The following is a 22,775-nucleotide window of genomic DNA, read 5'->3' as shown; positions in this document are numbered from 1 at the left end:
AACTAAACATTAGAAAGAACTTTCTGTTGATAGGAGCTGTTCAATATTGGAACAAACTCCCTCGGAAGGTGGTGGGCTCTCCTTCATTTGAGGTTTTTAAACAGAAATTGGATGGCTATGTGTCAAGGGTTCTTGCACCGTGATTCCTGCATTGCAGGGGTTTGAACTAGATGACCCTTGGGGTCCCTTCCAACTCTATGATTCTATGACTAACTTACGTCCATTAATTTCAATGAGGCAAATCTGAGTATTTATTTTATTTTATTTTTTATTTCTATACCAGCAGGTCTCAGGGGGCATCATTAGATGCAACCAAGTATTCTGTATCAAAGGGATAGCCAACCTGGTGCCTTCCAGGTGTTGTTGGACAATAACTCCCATTCACCTCTCTCTCTTGGCTATGCTAGCTGTGGCTGGGGTCCCTTCCAACTCTAAAATGATTCTATGATGGGTGTTCAACATCTGGAGGGCACCATGTTGGCATCTGCACACTGCATGCAACAGGGAGAGGCAAGAGTGATTTAAACAGAGTAAACCAGAAGTCATGTAAACAAAGGAGTGTGTCTGAACCATATTTTATTTATCTGCACTGTGTCTTTCCTTCTATAGTTCACAACAGCTAAGAAAAACGCAATCACATAGAATGAAACCAACAGTAAAATTACCATAATAACAGCAATAAACAATTTAGAATTTATGCTTTCAGAAGGAAAATGATTCCCTACCAATTCTAGCAAGGCAAGCAATGAGCTCCAGCCACAAAAGCCCTTCCTGTATAGGAAGGTCTTAGCTGTGATGGAAAACTAGCAAGGAGGGGCAGAAATTATCCTCCCTTTGCATGGAGTTCCAGAGCATGGCAATGTTTTTATTAAACAAGAGAAGCTTTCCTTCAGTACAAGAGAAGAAGCAGGTGGTGTATATAACACGCTCTTTTTTTAATGGGATGGTTTTTGCTTTCACTTCTAGGAAGGGCACTAAGATACAAGAGAGCTTTTGACAGTGGGGGAAACAGACAGACAGACACACACAGAGAGAGACCGCATTTGAAAATATTGGACCAGAACAAACAGCTGCCAGGGTTCTCTGAGCACAGGGAGTGCAACAGTCTGGCTGGCACCATGCTAAGCAAGCAACCCATCCTTGTGGAATCCCTCATCATGTTCACCATCGTGCTTTGTGTGCACAGCACAGTCTGGGATCGCTTTTCCTGGTGCTCCATTGCACTTGCAATCCAAGCTTTCTATATCCAGTTTAAATGGGACAACCTCCTCCGCCTGGGCAGCGCTGTCTTCCAGTTTCGGGCAGGAGCAAACAGTGGCCTCTTCCCAGCTTGCATGGCTGTCCCATTGCTGGGCATTGTGATGAAAGAGAGGTGCCAAGTGGCTGGTATCGTGTACTTTGAGCGTTTTGGCATCATTGTAGCCTCCACTGGCATGATCATCGCCCTGTTCCTCTCTGTGATAGCGCTCGGTGTAACTAAACCTGTGCCAACAAATACCTGCATCATCTCTGGCATTGCTGGCAGCCTGATCATCTACACCATGAAGCACTCGTTGACGGTCTCTGAAGTGATTGAGGTCCTGGAGGTCTTGCTTATCTTTGTCTACCTCAGTATGATACTGCTTTACTTGCTGCCTCGATGCTTCACTCCCGGTGAGGCTCTGCTCGTCCTGACAGGAATAAGCTTCGTCCTCAATCAGCTCATCAAACGTTCTCTGAACGTAACCGAAAGCAGAGGGGACCCAATTGACTTCTTCCTCCTGGTGGTGGTGATCGGGGTGGTTCTCCTTGGGATATTCTTCACTGCCCTCTTTTTCTTCATGGATTCTGGGACCTGGATCTCCTCCATGTTCTTCCATATGATGACAGCGGTGCTGGGTCTGGGGGTTGTCATGCCGTGGCTCTACCGCCTGATTCGGCAGAACCCCCTCTTTTGGCTCTCCCAGTTCCTCTCTCAAACACAGACCAGAGTTTATCTCCTCTCCTACTGGATCCTCCTGGCTGCTTTGGCATGCACAGTGGTTCTCTATCAAAACGCCAAGAGGTCATCTGGTTCTAAGAAACACCAAGCATCAACCATAACCAGGAAATACTTCCATTTCATTGTGGTAGCAACGTATGTCCCAGGACTAATCTACGACCGCCAGCTCCTCTACGTGGCTGCTGTGGTGTGCTTGGCAGTTTTCATTCTTCTTGAGTACATCAGATACTTCACCATCAAACCCTTGGGGCACACCCTCAGGAACTTGCTCTCTCTCTTTTTGGATGAACGGGACAGTGGGCCTTTGATCTTGACTCACATCTATCTTCTGCTGGGGATGTCCCTCCCTGTTTGGCTGTTCCCCAGACCTTGTGCCTCAAAGGCTACTTTGCCTGGGGCTGGGGCCCTGGCCCCTTACTCTGGGGTGCTTGCTGTGGGCATTGGGGACTCAGTAGCTTCTATTTTCGGGAGCACAGTGGGGGAGATCAAATGGCCGGGGACCAAGAAGACCTTTGAAGGCACCATGATGGGCATATTTGCCCAGATCATTGCTGTTGCCATCATTCTGATCTTTGACAGTGGTGTCGATCTAAATGCCAGCTACTCCTGGATTCTGGCATCTATTAGTTTGGTTTCCCTTTTGGAAGCCTACACTACCCAAGTGGACAATTTACTTCTGCCTCTCTACCTCCAAATACTACTGATGACTTAGGGGACCTTGGCTGGGAATCTTGGCATGACCGATGTGGGGATGGAGGCTATCGGTAGGGCAATGGCTTGAATCACTGTAGTGAACTCACAGTATCAGGCTGTGAAGTTCAAAAAGAAGGATAACAGTATTCAGATAATTGCTCTTGGATCAAATGAATATTTAAAAAAGGACATGCAAAAGCATCTTTGTCAGCTTGTCATTTTTAATTGTGCTTTCAAAATTAGTCCAGCAACTTTAGTTCTGTTGTATTGCAGTGTTGTAAAGATAAATCAAGGAAAGGCAATGTGTCTAAGCATATTGGACTCTTTACGTGGCTTAAAAGTCCTGCTGATTAAAGGTCTTTTCTATGGCTGTCAGTGTGCGGCCCAGAAGCAACCCTGTCAGGAGGCATTCATAATGGACATCTTGAACATCTTTTGTGTGCTGTTAAGTCTGCAGTTCTACACATGCAGTTTTACCTGGGAGTATGTCCCACTCAATTCAGTGAGAGTTTCTTCCCAGTAGATATGCATAGGTTATTTTTTCAGGACATAGCTGGTGCTTTCCTGAAATCCCCCTTGCTCATAAGCAACACTGTAAAACAGGGGAAACAGAATATTCCTAGGAGGCCAACATTTAAGATTTATTTGGTGGTGCCAGTCTATTTAGTGTAATTATATTCCATCATTTATACGAATCTTATTTACTTATTACATTTGTATCCCAGGCTTCCTCCAAGGAATAAGAGACAGAGAGTTGTCTCTGACAAAGTTCTACTCAGAGGAGAGCCAATGAAATGAATGCTTCTGTTTGTCACTTTCATCCATTTCAATGCCTTCTATGGTCCTGGCCTTTTAAATGAATGAAGATGACTAGCTCCATGGGCCTACTCTGAGTTGAACTTCATTGGATACAACCCAGTAGATCTAGGCTAGCTGGACTACCATTGGATACAACTCCACAGTATGTGGTTCTCTCCTCCCTGCCACACATACACATCCTTTTATCTTCACAACATCCCTGTGAGGTAGGCTAAGCTGAGAGTGTATGTGATTGGCCCAAGAATACCAAGTGGAGATTAGAACCTGGGTCTTCCCCAATCTAGCACTAAGGACCGCACTGACTCTGATTCTCCCATCCTGCCCAGAAGAGGTATCTTCCACATTAAAGATGAGACAATACTGGAAAAAAGAAATCACAAAGCTAGATTTTAAAAAAGAAAAAGTAGCTGGCAGTGAACTCCGAAGCATGGGCTGGTCAGTCGCCACTTTGCACTCCAGTTGTTAGTTTTGTGTGTACAAAGAGGGGAAAGGCAACCCAGGGGTTGGCTGAAGCCTAGAAGACAAAAAAAAAGTATGGTATGTTGGAACATAGAATACTAACAGATTAACTAGAGCACAGCATGCATGGAAATTAAATCTCCCAAAGGAAGGTGGGGGTAGGGAACCTTTTTCGACCCAATGAGCACATTCCCTTCTGGGCAACCTTCTGGGAAAAGGGAGGGGCTTACATAGGAATATAGGAAGCTGCCTTATACTGGTCAGACCCTTGATCCATCTAGCTCAGGATGGTCTGTGCTGACTCAACAGCTTTCCAGGGTTTCAGACTGGGAGGTCTCCCCCCCCCCACTTTACCTGGAGATGTTACTGGGGATTGAACCTCTGAATCTTCTGCATGCAAAGCAGATGCTCTGCCACTGAGCTGCAGCCCTTCTCCTAAGATTTGAAAGCTATTGTGGTGGGGGCAAGGGCATAGTGCTTAGCAACGGATCACCTCCAGGGTCCCTTTTATATTGCAAAGCGTTCTCTGATCTACAGCCTCCTACCAGTTCTCTGGGCTCCAAGCCGTGTCCTTGGCCTCCATGATATGGAAAGTGTAGACGTTGCGGGACTTTTCGGAGAGGTTCGGCTCACTTTTGTGGACAACCTCACCATGGATCAGAACGAGGCCACCTATTTTGTGATTTAAAAGCCATACCAAGCGAGTGCATGAATTTGCGAAGTCAAATCACCAGTCCCATTACCGTCCCCCCCTAGCCTAGTATTGTTTATTGGATCTAAATCAAAACCCGAGGTAACCTTTGTTGCTACAGCAAAGAAGGAAGAGTGAGAGGCTTACCTGAACATCCCCCTGTCTTCTCTACATTGTGTTAGTGGCATGATGCCCAGCAGTTAATATAGTTATTCCTCTTAATGTTTACCCTTGTTGTCAAGTTTACCTTTCTCAACAGGCACTGGGATGAACTGCCTGTCATCGTACGTCTGCTCAGAACCAACAAACTTTGTGCAGGGGATTGTGCCTGGGGGAGTACGGACCATACGCCGAGTGATCCCACCTATAAAACAGCATGTTGGAAATGTGAAGGACGCCACAGAAAGTGCCAAGGAGGATATGTTGACAGACTTGTGTCTTGTACATAGGTGCCCTGGCAAGATCTCTCCAAGCAAAGCAATACTCTAGGCCAAGGCAGTCCAGCCTCTCAGACCAAGTGGGCTGCAATAGTAGTTCGACACAGAACCTGCCGGCCACACGCTGAATTAAATTTCCATGTTGTAAATTAAAGTGTTTCTAATATAGTTAATATTATTTAATACACACACACACACACACATACATACACAATTATTAGATTGTGGGGAGATTGAGTTCCTGTCTATATAAAAAGGCTAGGTAGAACCATCATCATCATCATAATTCTAGCTCAATTTGCAATCCGTGGCAGATGGCCGCACACCACCCTGCCTGTCAAACAGGGCAGCCAGCAGCAGAGCCTCCATGTCAAGGGGAAGTCAACCTGCCCCATGGAGCTGCAGATAGAGGCCCTACTAAGTCCTCCCCGCTGGTTGGCTGTGCTCCCTGTCTCTGCTGGTCCTGGGCTGCATCACAGCCTCTCTCCAACCTGGCAGCTCAGCTCTGCCTCCTCCTTTGCCACATCCCTCAAAAGGGTGCCGCCTCCAAGCCATACTTCCACTTTGTGTCCCTGTGCTGGCCTGCCAATCAAAAGGCAGGGCATTGAAAAACATCCAGTGCCCAGCTCTCCCCTTTGGTGGGTTTTCAAGCATCCCACTCGCCCCACTCATGCCTGTACTCTCTCATTAGCAGTGCTCGTTTGCTGATGAGGGGAGAGGGGCCAAGCAACCAGCCTGCAAGAGGAGGAAGCTTCTCAGGACAGGATAGGCAGAAGAGCCACTGAAGGACAGTAACAGGGCTGAGGGCACAGGAAAAATGTACCACTGTTGTGCCAAATGAAGCTGTAGCAAGGGCAGCCAATGTGGTGCCAACCAGATGTTGTCGGTCTATAGTTGCTTTCCTATCAAATCAAATGCCATGCTACTAATTTCTTACTTGTGTGAGAGCCAGGGATGAACCACAAACAGCCATTCTCTAGGGTGGCATTTTCCAGGGCGATCCAGAGGCCGATCACTCGCCCCAAAGGTTCCGTATGTAGAAAAGTGGCATCCTGATGTGGTGTCACTGGAAGCAACAGATGCAAACAGCTGGCTCAAATGTCACACTACACAAAGGTTTTCTCCAACCCTCATTTAGTCAATAAAGGAGATTTTGGCTAAACACTAGGAAGAACTTTCTGATAGTAAGAAATGTTTTGACAATGAAATAAACTCCCTCGGGAGGTGGTAGGCACTGGAGGTTTTTAAGCAGTGGTTGTGTGGTGATCTGTAAAGGATGCTGTAGTTGAGAGTACTGCATTGCAGGGAGATGGGCTACATGACCCTGAGGGTCCCTTCCAACCCTGCTGTTCCATGATTCTGTAATTCTATATAAGTCATATAATTGGTCCATCTATCTCAGTATTATTCAAACTTACTGGCAGCAATGGCTCTCCAGTATTCCAGGCAGGGGGCTTTTCCCAGCCTGAACTGGGGAAACTTCTGCATGCAATGTTCACTTTATCCCCTGTCAGATTCCATGGACATCATGCAGAGAATGTCTTGGTAGAAAAGGCAAAATGGCCTTTCCTGCAAGGTAAACAACTTCCCGTCCTTCCTCTTCCATGGCCTTGCCCTTCCCTTGACTGTAACATTATCATTGACAGTAATACTCCAGAGGGACGCTGCTGACTTGAATTGCAGCCTCAAAGCAGTGCAAGAGTTCAGCACTCACTATTAACCATGCCACTGGTCTATTATATCCTTGGCTTGTTACTGACAGCAGGTAACAAGAGATGTGCTCACATTTATTTATTTATTCATTTATTTATTGCATTTATACCTCACCTTTTTCTCCGAGGTGAAGTACACAGTTCTCCTCGCTTCATCCCCACAACAACCCTGTGAGGTAGGTTGGCTGTGAGGCTGTGACTGGCTCAAGGTCACACCCAGTGAGCTCCATGGCTGAGTGGGGGAATTTGAACCCTGGTCTCTCCCAGGCCCTAGTCTGACACACTAGCCACTACACCACACTGGCTTTCTTAATACAGTGGTGCCTCGCTAGACGAAATTAATTCGTTCCACGGGTCTTTTCTTATAGCTAAAAATTCATCTAGCGAATCCCATAGGAACGCACTGAATTTTTTAAAACTTTTTTTTTACCCATAGGAACGCATTAATTGAATTTCAATGCATTTCTATGGGAAACCGCGATTCGCCAGACGAAGTTTTCGTAAAACGCATTCGTCTAGCGAGGCAACCTCCGCTTGAAAAATCCTTTCGTTAAGCAGAAATTTCGTTAAGCAGGGCATTCGTTAAGCGAGGCACCACTGTATAGATCAGGGTTTCCCAAACTTGTGTCTCCAGCTGTTTTTGGACTACAGTTCCCATCATCCCTGACCACTGGTCTTGCTAGCTATGGATGACGGGAGTTGTAGTCCAAAAACAGCTGGAGAGACAAGTTTAGGAAACACTGATTTACACTGAAACCAGATTATCATGAGCCGTGTATGTGTCCCTCACCAAAATCAATCTTTGGCCAAACAACCAAAAGTCTATATATAAGAAGAGCCTTGCTACATCAGATCAAAAGTCCCATCTACTCCTAAGAGGAGGGAGCACCACAATTCTCTTGTGGACAAACCTTTTGGGCACCATATGCAAGGAGTGGTCAGGGCCAGATGCAAAAGTCGGTGGAGTAAATTTTAGCTTTGCACAGTAAGCTAGTTTGTACATAAACATTCAAAAGCAAAATACATGATCCAAGCCCATGTGTGCCCTCCAAAAGCATTCAAAGAGGGCACTCAGCTTGGCTAGAGAGTGGTGCAACACAGGAAGGAGTGTTCAGTCCCCAGCATCTCCAGAGAGGACTGAGAACAACCCCAGTTTGAAATCTTTGTGGTTGTGGTGCCAGCCAGTGTAGACTGTACTGAGCCAGATGGCTCAATGGTCTAACTCAGTATAAAACAGCTTATTTCCTTTATTGAGAACCATGAGGTCTGGAACTTTAATTTGGAGGGAAGGGCCAGGGAAGAAGGTCCCAGGTTCAATCCCTGATGGAAACTCCAAGTAGAGCTGGGAATGTTCCCTTCCAGAAACCTTGGAGAGCTACCTCCGGTCAGTGCAGACAATACTGAGCTAGACGGACCAATAGTCTGACTTTATTCTGTTCCTGTTTAATCCAGCCCTTTATTCGGAACTACTTTCATTGTAGAAATAGGCAGAGTATGAACCTCACCTTCACCGCCGATGCCAGGTTGCTAGAAAACAGGGGAGGGGGGGGGACACCATTTTATTGAGGAGGAAAGTACAAAAAGATTATCCTATTAATGCATTTAGTTCATTAATTCAGTTAATAAGCAGAGTTAAAGGTTACCATACCTTGAATATGTACATGCTTTGCACCACCACTGGGTTTTCAAACCCCAGTTTTCTTGCCAGTACCTGAAAAATATCCCAAAATTTGCACGAGATTAGATAAAAACCATGATGAAATATAGTTTGTCATGACATGTGCAAGCTATAACTATCCTCAGGTTTGTGCCTACACACCACTTAGTTGCACATAGCCAGGAGGAGATTTTTTGGAACTTTCAGTTTCTGTTAAACTCTGCTTGCAATTATGTCTGAAGTGGGGATTGTGGCTTTTTTTAACAAACTGGTCAGTTTCAAAATATGCCACCTTCAAACCATAGTTTATGAAGCAGGCTTGCTAAGCTAGCAAACTACAAAGAAGCAGGTAGCAAAATATAGGGACTCTCAGTGTATAACCATTGAAATCAATGGGCATGACTAACTGCGGTCCATTCATTGTAATGGCTCCAACTTCATTTGCTCCAACTCCATTATACATTCACACAAACAGTGGCTTTTGAAATGAGACTATTAACAATCAGAAATTGTTTGTTGTTGTTTAGTCGTGTCCGACTCTTCGTGACCCCATGGACCATAGCACGCCAGGCAATCAGAAATAGTTTTTTTAAATGCAATTTGGTTTTAATGGCTATAACATGTAAATATTCTTCAACTCTTTATATTATATTTATGGGCCAGAAATATAATCCATCAAACAAAGGCACATCTCTCCCTTTGGGGCTTGAGAACTTCATTTCTCCTCATATAGTTATTTATGAAGTTTTGCATATTGCAAAAGGGAAATAAAAGTATACAGAAAAAAGTAAGAAAGGTAAGTGAACATGTCTTTACCAAAAAACAACCCTCCGTGCCTGATGGAAAGAAACAGGACCCATACATTATTATTATTATTATTACTACTACTACTACTACTACTACTATTACTATTAAAAATTGTATACTGCCCTTCATCCAAAGATCCCAAGGCGGTTTGCAACAGAAAAATACAAAATGAGAATACAAAAAGAAAAACCAATACCCTCTCAAAAAAACCCCCACCAAAATCCACTACACTTAAAAAGCCATAGGATGTTAATCAGCTGAACACCTGGCTGGGGAAAAAAAATTTTTTACCTAGCACCTAAATATATGCAATGATGACGCCAGGTGAGTCTCCCTTTGGGAAGCATTTCACAAACACAGAGCCACTGCAGAAGAGGCCTGTTCTCGTGTTGCCACTCTCCAGACCTCTCATGGAGGAGGCACCCAAAGAAGGGCCTCAGATATATGAGTGCAGGGTCCAGGCCCAGACTTTGCACAGTGTGATTCAAGGTGCAGTGTGGACTAGACCAGTGGTTCCCAAATTTTGGTCTACTGCCCCCTTGCTTCCATAAACCCATCCCTGGTGGTCCGGGGACCCCCAGGGGTCCGCGAGCTATGCCAGAGGGGTCCGCAAGATGCTATTAGAATAAAAAATATATTAAATATATTTCGTATGATAACAGATTTTTTGTTTTGGCCACTTCCTGCATGAGCAGAGTCTAGCGCAAAACTAGAATTAGATAGAGGCAGTAGTTCTGCTGTATGCCGTTAGGTGGCGCTTTACAAACACTACTGTTTTGCAAAGAGGCAGCGCGCGCATTCTACTAACGCTCACCTCCCCAAGATGCTTTGCGCGTGTCAGCTTCATTTGTGCGCTACTGCACAGGTACCCTGTCTTCTCCATTCCCCTCCCTCCTCCCTGGCGCGTGCTGCCTCTTTACAAAACAGTAGTGTTTGTAAACAAAGCGTTGTTTTTCACGGAAGCTACAGTTCGCGTAGTTAAAAATGGACCGTTGGTTAAAAAGTGGTTCATTAAAACGACAAAGGCCTACAGATGAAGAGGAAGATTTGATGTTCAAGCAAGTAAGTCAATTAATGGGGGTCCTTGTCACAATAGCGGCCCGATGAGGGGTCCTCGAGAAAATTTTGTTGGGAACCCCTGCCCTACACTATCCCCCAAAAAGCATGTTTCAGATTAGCAGTCTGCAGAACCCACTAAGGAAGATAATAGCAAAATAAAGTTCAAAACAGTAATACTTAATTGCACATTTATTGGAAACCCAATTAAAGGTATTTAGTTTCATTAATTCAACAAAAGTGCAAGACTCGATGCAGTGGTGCCAGCTCTTTGAAGTTGTTTACACCTCCAGCGCCCCCCTGCCACCCCCTTGTCTCTTTGCACTCCTCCAGGTGGCTCCACTGCCCACTTTGGGAACAATGCAAGTCATGTAAAGGAAGCTGTCAGAGGCAGTAATTAAATTACAGTGGGACCTTGACTTACGAACTACTCGACATCCGACGTTTTCAACTTACGAGTGGAAAAAGTGGCCGTGTGCTTACGATTTTTTCGACATCCGAACGGAAAACCCATTCGCGGCAAGATGCGGTTTCCTCGACTTACGAATTTATAGATGCGGTTTCCTCAACTTAACGCATTTTTCCGTTTCCAATGCATTCCTATGGGAAACCGCTTTTCCTATGGGAAACTCTACTTACGAAGTTTTCGACCTACGAGTGTGCATTCGGAATGGATTAAATTCATAAGTCGAGGTCCCACTGTATTTAAATGCTCTCTTCCCCTTCTGTTACAATTTTTCAGAGTAGGAAATTCCTTACAGTCAGATGCGAAGAGGATAAAGTTTTCCATTGAAGATTTGGAGCAGTCACACCTATTTGTACATCATTGGGACCTATTCAACTAATGGAAACCAGATGGCCGAAAACTGGTCACTTTCCCTCTCATCACCTGTCAATGGTGGGAAAGTTTATCCAGCAAAGCTACATGCCTGATTTTGTCATACCAGTAGCTCAGTTCCTTTCAAAATAAGGCTATTGTGAATCTGCAAGCAGAAAGAGTATGAATCAATAGTTCCCCATATTGTTCTTTCCAAAGTCTCATTCACACTATACGGTGCCCCTTTAAACAGTCATGACTTCCTGTAAAGAATCCTGGGAGCTGTAGTTAAGGGTGCTGAGAGTTGTTAGCAGACCCCCTATCTCCCCAGCAACAAATCCCAGAGTTCCCTGGGAAGATGGATGGATTGTTAAACTGCTCTGAGAACTGTAGCTCTCTGTGCAAAATAGGGGTCTCCTAACAACACTCAGGAGTGCCTGGCCTGGCGTGCTATGGTCCATGGGGTCACAAAGAGTCGGACACGACTAAACGACTAAACAAGAACAACAACAACAACAACACTCAGTACCCTTGTAAGTGCTGTCATGGTTTTTGGTGCAGTTTGCTCAGCATGCTGAGAGTTGCTAGAAAACTCCCCTGGTTCTACACACACACAGCTACAGTTCCCAGGGTGGCTGGACAATCCACCCTTCTTCGCAAGGAACTCTGGGAACTATAGCTTTGGGGAAGGAATGGGGAGGAGGTGATCTAATGAATCTCAGCACCCTGAACACAGCTACCAGGATTTGCTGGAGGAAGCCATGACTGTTAAAAGGGGTATAAGGGGGGCTTTAAATGCGGGGTGGAAATGTGATCTAAATTAACTTGGGGCTTTCAGTTGGCACTCAAACTCACCTGCACATCTGAGGAGTGAGTGATCTGCTTGAAGGTGGAATCGTATGCATGCAACGCTGCAAAAGAGGAGGGGGAGAGATGAAGCAAGCAGAAATTGTCCCTGCTTTTTTGCTCTTGCAACTTAACTGTATTTCATCCAATCACCTTCCTGATCAAGGGAAAGGGACATCCCTATACCCTTTTTAAAAACAGCAGTGAAGGGGGTCCATCAATGAGAACGCAATCCTATGCATCTTGACTTAAAGGTAAATCACACTTAATTCAATGGAATGCATTACCAGGTAAGTGTGCTGATGAGTTTTGAGGCCTGAAATCCAGATGATTCAGTTTGAAATGAGGCACACATTTGCAGAACATAGGAAGCTGTCTTAATAGTGAAGGAGGCAATTTGGGTTTATTTAGCTCAGTATTGTCCGCACCAGTGGCTCCTAAATAGGGGTCCGGGGACCCCTGGGGGTCCGCAGAACACACCCAGGGAGTCTGCAGCACCATCCCCTGCCAGGGGCTCACTTAATTTGCGCAGTGAAAGCCTTCCATGGAACCATAGCTGCCAAGTTTTCGCTTTTCTCGCGAGGAAGCCTATTCAGCATAAGGGAAAATCCCTGTAAAAAAGGGATAACTTGGCAGCTATGCACGGAACACCCAGCCTCTGCTCATGACCAGCGCCTGCTTGCCGGAGGGGGGGGGAAACTTCTGGAAAAGTTGCTGGATGGCAGGTGAGCTGGGATTGGGCACAAACCTCTGACACAGTTCCTATGGGCTCTTGCAAATAGGGGGGAGTGCAAACAGCTCAATATTTTTTTTTAATGTAAGGGATTCCTTACCCCTTGTTATCTACTTTTAAACTGAAAATAACTTCTAATTGCTTTCAACAACTATCAAGTTTAGAGGACTCTCCCACTGCTTGTAGGTAGGGTTTTCAGTGAATCTTGCCTTACAAGTTTGGGATTCATGTCTCCTCTTGGAAGTCCCACAGGGGAAATAGCTAAGCAAATTGCCGCTATGATTAGCACAGCAGCTCATCTTCTGATGATTTAGGGCTGGGCAATACTTTCTTTTCAACATTGTGATATATCAGCAGCTAAATAGAGCACTTGCAAGTTAGGGTCACAATTGCTTTTAAAAAAATTCAGTTGTAATGGAACAATGGCAATGAGTTTTTCCTACTGTCTGCAGAAAGACAAGTTGTGGTAATATCACAAATTTTATGGTCTGATTTTTAGTACACCTAAAATCCTTTTCTTATTGGGGGCTACCTCACATTTACTTCAAAAAATTGCTTTGCACAGGTAACTACCATAGAGTTATCAAAATTTTCAAAAGTAGGGGGTCTGTGGCTTGGTTTTTGCAAAATGCTTTTTGCAACATGCTTCATGGAAAAATGGACTCCCACATGTGTATCATTTTCATACACTGCTGTCTTTCATACTTACCATGGCCAATTTTATTAACAGCTTTTTCCTTTGGAACAAGAAAATCTCCTAGGAAAGAAAAATGTTTAATGCAACATAAACCACATAGCACATGTGTTATACTCATATTGAAATTCTGCCCCTTAATGAGACGAAACTTAAATTCAATTCACAAAATGTTTAGGGTTATGCGTAGCCCCAGAAAAAAAAGCACTGGTTATATCAGTTTAGATCAGTTTAGGAAAAGTTCCCAAACCTTTTCAGCAACTGCCGCCTTTGGTTCCATCAACTCCCCCCCACTCCCCACATCCTACAAAAAGCATTATTAATTATAACGGTTTGCCTGACCCTCTAAGGAAAAAATGTATGTAACTGATAGATGGAAAATCAGAAGCCCTTTTACTTTCTTATTTCTTTTTCCCCCTCTTCTATTTCTCATTTCCTTTTATCTTCCTTATTCTGTCTTTTATTTTTTGTTTTCCTTGGTGCCCTCTACTCTGGGATTATACACACTTGAAGGTGATGACTGGCTGGTGAAGGACCCTGTGTGCAAGGCAGGCAAGGGAGCATCTCCCAAGGTGAGAGGCTGGGAAAAGAAAGGGGAGCTCCCAGGTGAGAGATGGGAGGGTCCACCCCTTTCTGTGGGTGACAAGGGTTAAGAGCTACCTTTGAGAGAGGACTCTGCATTTTCCTTTCTTTTTTCAGTTTCAGTTTTTGTTTAATTAGTTTGTTTTTATTGTACTGTACTATGAAAAAACCTTCATAAAATTTTATGGGGGGGGAAGCAAAAGCTGACCCCATCCCCCCACTCCCAAAATAGTTTGGCCATATCACAGGACTGAAAGGAGTCCTCTGGTTTTTCATTAAACATTTGCTTCCACAGAGTAATGTTTATTCCCATATCTGAGAAACTGACATATATTAATACCTATGATTTCACCTTCATTTTGAAGTCATTTGCTACTTATATGATAGACCAATCATGGGGGAGGCAAGTACCAATGAAATGTGGCTTTATTTGGTATTTATCATAACATCTGCTTTCTCCTCTTCCTGTATCAGGCTGCGTTATGTTGTAACATCTAATTAAATGTGGAGTATATTAAAAATGTACTTTTATTTCATGAGGTAATGGTTGTTAACTCTGTGAGAGGTTTGTACTTTTTTCTTCATCTTTCCTAGGTAAAGGGACCCCAGACCATTAGGTCCAGTCGTGACCCACTCTGGGGTTTGTGGCGCTCATCTCGCCTTATTGGCCGAGGGAGCCGGCGTACAGCTTCCAGGTCATGTGGTCAGCATGACTAAGCCGCTTCTGGCGAACCAGAGCAGCGCACGGAAACGCTGTTTACCTTCCCGCTGTAGTGGTACTTATTTATCTACTTGCACTTTGATGTGCTTTCAAACTGCTAGGTTGGCAGGAGCTGGGACCGAGCAATGGGAGCTCACCCCGTCGCGGGGATTCGAACCGCCGGCCTAGGCTCTGTGGTTTAACGCACAGCACCACCTGTGAGGGGTTTATACTTTTTTCTTCATCTTTCCTACTGGATGATTATTTTAACTTCATTTTTTAAAAGTCTAGATTTTTAAATTTTATTTTTTAGAAAATGCTTACCTTTTCCGTCAAAAACACCTTTTTCGAAAAAGAATCTGATTTTGTCTCCGCTGGTTAGGAAATATTCCGCGCTGCCCTGTTGGAGGCCAAAATAAAAATATTATTACACATTATTATCACAATGAATACTGAGGCTGTTTATTTTAATATTTTGTGCCGTTTGTAAGGTGCTCCTCCCTTAAATCAAATACAAATTATAAAATTGGTAAGAAGTTCAATTTGGAAATGATGATAAGCTAATAAAAAGGATGTTTCCAATGAAGTAATGTGGCCCCTTTAACTACAGAGCTATAACCCATTCTTTAAGACTTAGGAAACTGCCATTAAACAAAGTCAAACCATTCATCCATCTAGCTCAGTATGCTCAAGTCTACACAGACCGGCAGGCATCTCTCCCAGCCCTACCTGGAGATGCCATCGGGGATTGAACCTGGGACCTTCTACATGCAAGGCAGGTGCTCTGCTGCTGAGCTATGGCCCTTCCTCTTTCTTTGTACAAACTTAACATGCCATGGTTTAATCCTATGTGTGTTCACATAAGCCCTGTGTACTAAACTCTAGTCTCCGAATTAATGAGAAATTGAATATGCCCATAATATCCTGTTATTTGGATAACACCTGTCAGTTACAACACACTGGAATTTTATTCAGTTAGATAAAGGCATGCTTTTATAATATACATCTGTTTGCCTCCAACGCAGCACTAATTCTTTCCACCAGTGCAAGGATTTTATGCTTGTGCAATGGAACTTCCACCTCATGCACCCCCTAAATATGTTATGGGGTTCCCTCAACCCTACATAACTGACTGGGGAAGCTTCTGAGGGGAGAAGAGGGGGGGGGAGTTTTGTTGCACAAGTGTACATACATGCACAGAGTAAGTGCATTGTTTTTACTTCAATAATATAATATTTTTTATCCCATATTCCTCCTAAGAGATCAGGGGAGCACACAACCATTTAACTTTCACAGCAACCCTGTAAGGTAGGTTAAGGCTGAGAGATTGCAACGGGTTGTCTAGCAAGCTCTGCGGCTGAGAAAGGATTTGAACTCTCCCCCTGGTTCCTATCCAACAGAGCAGCTGCTCTGCCACCCTGGCTCTTAATGGTTAAAAAAAACGGGCTGAGGGGTAGGCTGCTCTCCTGAGTTACTCTGCAGCAAGAGACCATTATCCTGTCTGCATGGCAAAAAGGGGGTTTACCTGCATCTTCCCCCCAGTCCCCGTTTCCAAAAAGAGGTTGGCATAGTGAAAAAGGAAAGATGAAAGAAAGTGTAAGTTGTTGGAAGCAAATCATCATCATTATTATTACTGTCATCAACAATATATTGTCCTAAAAAATGCAAATAGCAAAATAAGAGATGCCATGCTACTTCATGTTACTTATTCCTTTATTAAATGTATATCCCACCCTTCTTCTCAAAGGAGCCCAGGGCTGCAAACAGCAAGCAATAAAACAAATAAAAAAATATTATTCTTTTCTCTCTCTTTTTTTTAAGCTGGTTGTCATACAGCTACAACTCAGACTGCCTAAGGATTAGAGACAAATAAATGAAACAGAATCTAGCTACAGGGAAGTGGGGATTCGAACCCTGGGGTCTCCCTGGTACTAGCCTGCACTCTTAACCACGCTGCAGTGGTATCTGTGGTGGGAGATGTGGTTTGAAGCTACTTTCTGCACCTGTGCCTGGAGCTGTTCATCTTCCCGGGTTGAAAACTCTGTACGGCAGTGAGGAGGCACGTCCATGTCAGCAATGATCTTTTGGATCTGGGCCCTCATGGCCTCACACACTTCAGAGCTGAAAAACTGGTCAAGAACAAGGAAGCCGTCTTGGTGGAACTGGGGGGGGGGGAGAGAGACATTTGTTATCATCATCACCATCACCACAACGACTAGAATCAAGAGATAGGAAAATCTGGCATTTTCACTTTTGCTCAGTGTCCCCCCCCCGGCCCTCTTTTCTCCACATTTCCATATCAGTTTGTGATTTATTTACTTTTTCAAAATGTCCTCCCATTAGTTCATCAGCGTTTCAGTGTGACTCTCTGCCAAACATGCACATTTTTGTATGCAATTTATACACGTTTTGGCAAAGAAGGCCATATCCCCAACAGAATGCATTTTGGGGTGGGGTATTTTATTTTTACTTGGATGTTTATTTTTCTGCATGCTATACCCTAGTATGTGCATTATTATTTTTTTACACATGACTTGGCTGAAAAGAGGCATTGCAACATTCAGAGAAGTACAAATTTTTTTAAAAAATGACTGCATTTCAGTTCACAGTAGTTTCTGAAAGTGCAAATTAGGGTGAGTTTTCCTTTAAATGTTAACCAAATCAAATTCCTGCCCTATTCCCTGTTGGACAGTACTACAAATCATAGTGGTCCATAGAGTTATGTTGGAATCTTTTTCAATGAATCATCTGATACAGCTGGTGATGGCCCTAGGTCCTTGAGCAATAAGTCTTAACTCTTTCCAATGACTCATTTGTTGCACAAAAGCATCTGCTGTTCTCCCTTGCTCTAAGCCAGGGGTCGGCAAAGTTTTTGTGGCTTGGGCCAGTTCATGGTCCCGCAGACGCCGCAGTGGGCCAGAGTGTGCGCGAGCACGTGCATGTGCAAATGCTATTTCCAGCGCTCCTTCCGGCGTGGAGGAGGCATGCGCAGCTTCCCATGAGGAGCTTCCTACAGTCAATGGGAAGCTGGCCAGCGTCACCGAAGGCGATCCCCACTCTGCTCCGCACCGCACATGGGAGCTGGCTGACCGAGCGGGCGGCGGGGGTCCCCGAGCAGGCGGTGGGGGTCCATGGGCCGGTTAAATGACCCCCATGGGCCACTTGTGGCCCATGAGACATAGGTTGCTGACCCCTGCTCTAAGCCCTGGGAAGGATCTGGGACTCCTGAAACTGAAATAAAATAAAACAAACCATAAAACCCCTAAATCTGTGATGTCAGTGGCACTGTATAGGGCTCTCTCAACCGGATAATTGAGTTCCCAGCATACTTAGAGGCAGTCCTTTTCACAATAATGTTAGGCTCTGGCTTTTAGGAGATATGTAATGGCCTGATAAACGTTCCCACTGAAGTAGCAAGAAATCAAGAGAGATTTCTGCTTTATTGATTCAAATTTGCCATTGTTTCTTATCTATCAAATCAAACCACAACATATTTATGGTAGGAATGTAAGTTGGTTCAAGATTCTTATAATTCTTTGATTTTGACAGAAATAATTAGTATCACCAGAGGAACTATTGTTTGCTGTCCAAAATTAATGTCATTGAATATTGTTGAGGATACCAATGTAGATTTATTGTCGTAAGGATTTGTCTTATATATGGTACCGGTATTTGCAGCTCAAATAGTAATTGCAATGCAATGGAAAACAGCCCCAAATCTTACACAGGACACTTGGTACCATGCTGGAATGCAGGTATAGTGAAGGAAATTGCACATAATTTGAGATTTTGACAGGGTCTATAATCTTTTTATATGATTTGGCATTCCTTTACAGCAGAACCCTCATTTTCTTTTCTTTTTTCTTTTTTTAATTTTTATAAACTTTATTGAAATTCCAGTCAAAATTATACAAATAAAATACATACAAATAATATAAAATAAATATAAACAAAACACAACATACCTATTATATAAAGTATACAAATTAAAAACCTACTAGTAAATATCTAAATCATAGCCTAATTCGGATAAATTATATATTAATATTTATCAAATAGCATAATTTCTTTTAACTTCACAAAAACTCTTCTATAAATCGACTTCCACTTGTCATCCCTCCCGGGCTGGTAAATTCACATACTTTTATACTGCTTTCCTTTACTTTCCCTCTTGGGATCTCTACGGAGTATTAAAAATCAATGCAACCTTTGTTACAAGCTTGGGAAATTGGGAAGTCTACTTGACAATCAAGTAACAGTTATATATTATTCCTTCATGTGAAGACAACTTTCATTCTTTTTTCTTTCTAGACCTGGAGTTTGTTACTAAACTGCTCTGTAACTGTATTTATTCTGTGTGCCTATTTTACGGTTTTGATTTTCATCTGTTGTAATCGTTCTGAACATTATAAAATAAAATTTAAAACAACGTTGAAAAAAAAGAAAAGGGAATTAACCAGCAACACCATCGCAGCAGGAAGGAGATTATGGATAAAGAGATGAGGATTTTCAGACTTTAAGAGAGGCAACAGATAAAGAGAAAGATCGGGGGACGAACGAGAAGGATCAAAATAAAGAGTACTGTATGCAAAAGGCCAATAATATATTTAAAGTCATGGCAGGATGTTTCTCTCTCCATATGGGTGCACAAAAACAGAGATAAATTCATTTAATTAATCATTGCTCAATCCAATTTCAGAAGGTGGCTGGCGAGGGTGGGGGTGGGGGGGAGCAGCAGAAAGCTTTGTTAATTCAAAGCCACTCACCAGGGCACACACATTTTTATCCACCTTTTCTTGTTGTCATTTTCCTCCTTACCTTATGGATCTGTTCCTGGGTTATGGATGCCATCAAAGGCAAAGCAAGAAGTTCAGCCAGGAGGTAAGGGAAGCGTAGTCAATGTGGAATCTTCTTGAGGCTCCACAGTTAATGTTCCACTGCTTGTATCTGTGATCGCTTCCAGGACCATGTGATATTGCCAATGAGGACACAGGCGGAGATATAGATATATATAGAAATATTTGCGTACAGGATGATTTCAGGGGCCTCTTGGGCGGACTTTGAATTTTTTCTTTGGACTCTAGGGTCCAGATGGAAACAGCATATTATCCTTTTGCTGCTGCTTCTTCTTTTTTTATTTAAGCTGGAAAGAAAATGTTTAAAAAGATTTAAGTGACGCTTCTGCTGCTGCCATTTACCGTATATTCTGGCTAATTTGCAAGCACATCAAAGGCAGTTGCTTCTATAATGCCAAAAATAATATAAAATATAGACTTACAGCTGTACCCAATATTAGTCCTACTCAGGGTTGCACCCAACCCTGTTCAACTCAAGGGTAGAACCCCTTTAAATGAAATGGATCTAATTTCGTCATGTCAATTATTTTCAGTGGACCTGCTCTTTGTACGACTAGCAGTGGCTACAACACATTTAAATGAGTGGATATAACTAATTTACTATTTTCAACTGGTCTGCTCTAAATAGAACTTTATTAAATGCAACCCATAGGTTTCAATACCAACCCCACTTACCTGGGAAGTCAGCCCCAGTGAAGTCAATGGGATTTATTTTAGAGTAGAAATGGGCCACATAATGAATTTATAAAGCACATTTATAATACTTTAAACAGTCATGGCTTCTTGCAAATAATCCTGGTATCTGTAGATGACCCATAGAATCAGCCATCCTTTAAAATGTAGCCTTCTCTGACTTTTGCAGCAAAGTTATCCACCCAAGTAATGTGTTACAAAAATGCATTACATTAGCCTAAAGTGCACATATCAAGGCTTATAATGGTGAAAATGATGTAAAAAATTGAATATATTAGGATAAATCACTTTCTGAAGATGTACAGTATTGGGATAAATTTGCACTAAAACACTGGTGAATTTTCATGACTTTTTCTTTTTAAATCACAAACTGATGTGGAAATGTGGAGAACTGAATTTAATATGGGGGGGGGGGGATGAGAAACTGACAGAGCATGAAATTGGCATATTTGCTCCGGAGCCCCTTGTGTTTTGGGGGACAAGGTGCTCTTTCCTAATACGGTAGTTCACTTTTACGCTCTTCTGTTTTGATATTCTGTGTCCAATATGCCAATGATTCCTCCTCCAGACCTGGTCTCCTTCATTCCTTTCCTTTGCTGTTGTGTATTATAATCTTGCTGATGGTTGTTTACAATAATGTGTGTGTGTGTGTGTGTGTGTGTGTGGCAAGCCAGGAACCCTGAGCCAGAAAAGTGCTGATTGGAATTGGAATCTTACCTGTCAGTTCTCAGGACACCAGAGACGGTTCCGAAAGAGCTGAGGATGTATTTTTCCTCCTCCTCCTCCTCCTCCTCCTCCTCCTTCTTTTTGCTGTAAGGAGCTCTGATGGCATTTACTCTCAGGGGAATGGGGAGAACAGTGTTTCATGCCAATGCCTCTCGTCCTCAAAGGCGAACAAAGGGCGAAGAAACCAAGGACAGGGGAACATGCAGTGCTCTGCAAACAGCACAGCCCAAATCCTGCCAAATTTATTGGAACATTCCCCTTAATACATCTCCAAAAGAGAGGCCTCTTTGGGTAAAACTATTATATTATTTCCCAGAACGAGAAGAATTCATAGTATTTTGCCAAATAATTGCAAGCAGGAAAGGGTGCAGAATGACAACCAGATTACTAGGATCTGATTGCTAGAACTTGTTTTCCTGCATTCTATGACCCCATAATGTAAGAAGAGACAGTGTAAAAGGTCCTCCCACCCTCAACTAATGCCTACTTGTTTACTGCTCCTTCTTTCTGCACTTGTAATAGCAGTTTGCTATTCTGTGATTTCAGGTATTGAGCCTTCAACTCCGTGGTAAACACCTGTTTTGTGCACATAAGGTCCCCAGTTCCATCTCCAATGGCATCTCCAGGAAGGGCTGGGAAGGTCCTCTGCCTGAAACACTGCAGAGCTAAGGCAGCTTCCTGTTTAATTCAGCCTTTTATTGAGAACTAGGATGACTAGAATCTTGCTTTGCATTTAATGAGAGGACTACAGATTGGTTGTAAAGCTTCTGTCTTGTACGCAGAAGGTCCAGGTTCTCCAGGAGAACTGCTGACAGTTTTACCCAGGACCAGCCAATGTGGTGCCCACTATATCTTTTTGGACTCCCAACTCCTCTCAGCCCCAGCCAGGGCCCTATGTTGGCTTCTCTCTGCCATAGCCAATACTGAGATTGTTGGGCCCCTGATCTTAAGGCTACTCTCACACCATACATTTAGTTACAGGTAGGTAGCCGTGTTGGTCTGAGTCGAAGCAAAATAAAAAAATTCCTTCAGTAGCACCTTAAAGACCAACTAAGTTTATATTTTGGTATGAGCTTTCGTGTGCATGCACACTTCTTCAGATACACTAGAAACAGAAGTGTCAGACCCTATATATATACAGAGGGTGGTGGGGGTGGGTGGGAATGGGAGATGGGCTGATGGGAGTGGTAAACCTGTAGATGGGTGTTAATGGCTGCTGATGGCTGCAATTAGTCCTGGGCTGAGGTGCTAAAGAAAGCTTGATCATGCATAATGAGATAAGAATCCGATATCTCTATTCATCCCAGGTGCTTCCATGGTTTTAAGCTTGGTAATGATTTCCAATTCAGCAACTTCCCTTTCCAGTCTGTTCCTAAATTTCTCTGTAATAAAACAGCTGCTTTGAGATCTTGTATAGAATGTCCTGGGAGATTGAAGTGTTCTCCTACTGGTTTTTCAGTCTTATGGTTCCTGATGTCAGATTTATGTCCATTGATCCTTTGGCGTAGGGTTTGGCCTGTTTGTCCAATATAGAGAGCTGAAGGGCACCGTTGGCATTTGATGGCATACACAATGTTAGAAGATGAGCAATTAAATAGTCCTGAGATGGTATGTTGGATGTTGTTGGGGCCAGTAATGATGTTGTCCGGGTGTATGTGGCAGCAAAGTTGGCATCTGGGTTTATTGCAGGCTCTGGTACCAGTGTCCATGTTAAGTCTGGTGGTTGTATTATTGTGGGTGAGGAGTTGTTTAAGATTGGGTGGCTGTCTGTAGGCAATGAAAGGTCTTCCTCCCAGAGCTTGAGAAAGGGAGCTGT

General features: G+C 43.4%; 2 protein-coding genes across 3 annotated transcripts; one reads left to right on the top strand and one right to left on the bottom strand.

The window, feature by feature from the left end:
- Positions 1–643: 643 nt before the first annotated feature.
- On the bottom strand, positions 644–21,166 carry PHYHD1 (phytanoyl-CoA dioxygenase domain containing 1). 2 transcript variants are annotated; one of them, XM_035113030.2, is made up of 12 exons: positions 20,951–21,163; positions 19,503–19,827; positions 16,688–16,846; positions 15,009–15,084; positions 13,418–13,465; positions 11,985–12,040; positions 8,441–8,503; positions 8,298–8,319; positions 6,018–6,146; positions 4,891–5,007; positions 4,498–4,624; positions 644–4,007 (listed from the first exon to the last, which is right to left on the bottom strand). In XM_035113030.2, exons 2-12 carry the CDS (start codon positions 19,533–19,535, stop codon positions 3,956–3,958), a joined length of 882 nt encoding a protein of 293 aa, XP_034968921.1. In that variant the 5' UTR covers positions 19,536–19,827; positions 20,951–21,163; the 3' UTR covers positions 644–3,955. The 2 variants fall into 2 exon arrangements, with proteins under 2 accessions (XP_034968921.1, XP_034968922.1); XM_035113031.2 differs by lacking the exon at positions 6,018–6,146 and having other exon boundaries at positions 20,951–21,166.
- DOLK (dolichol kinase) lies at positions 939–2,693 on the top strand. The gene has a single exon (XM_035113026.2). The coding sequence runs from the start codon at positions 939–941 to the stop codon at positions 2,691–2,693; it is 1,755 nt and encodes a 584-aa protein (XP_034968917.2).
- Positions 21,167–22,775: the final 1,609 nt, after the last annotated feature.

Source organism: Zootoca vivipara, chromosome Z (assembly GCF_963506605.1).
Source record: "Zootoca vivipara chromosome Z, rZooViv1.1, whole genome shotgun sequence".
NCBI lineage: Eukaryota > Metazoa > Chordata > Lepidosauria > Squamata > Lacertidae > Zootoca > Zootoca vivipara.
Note: the sequence above shows the minus strand (reverse complement) of the source record. Positions and strands in the feature narration are given on the sequence as shown.

What these genes read in the sequence shown, in the direction of transcription:
- PHYHD1 (XM_035113030.2), bottom strand. Translation starts at nt 19,535, where the DNA reads ATGGCATCCATAACCCAGGAACAGATCCATAAG. An exon ending in CTCACTCCTCAGATGTGCAG is followed by an intron (nt 8,504 to 11,984) that starts GTGAGTTTGAGT and finishes GATATTTTTCAG; the next exon opens with GTACTGGCAAGAAAACTGGG. An exon ending in CATCCCTGGCTCTCACACAA is followed by an intron (nt 5,008 to 6,017) that starts GTAAGAAATTAG and finishes GCTGTTTTATAG; the next exon opens with GTGGGATCACTCGGCGTATG.
- DOLK (XM_035113026.2), top strand. Translation starts at nt 939, where the DNA reads ATGGGATGGTTTTTGCTTTCACTTCTAGGAAGGGCACTAAGATACAAG.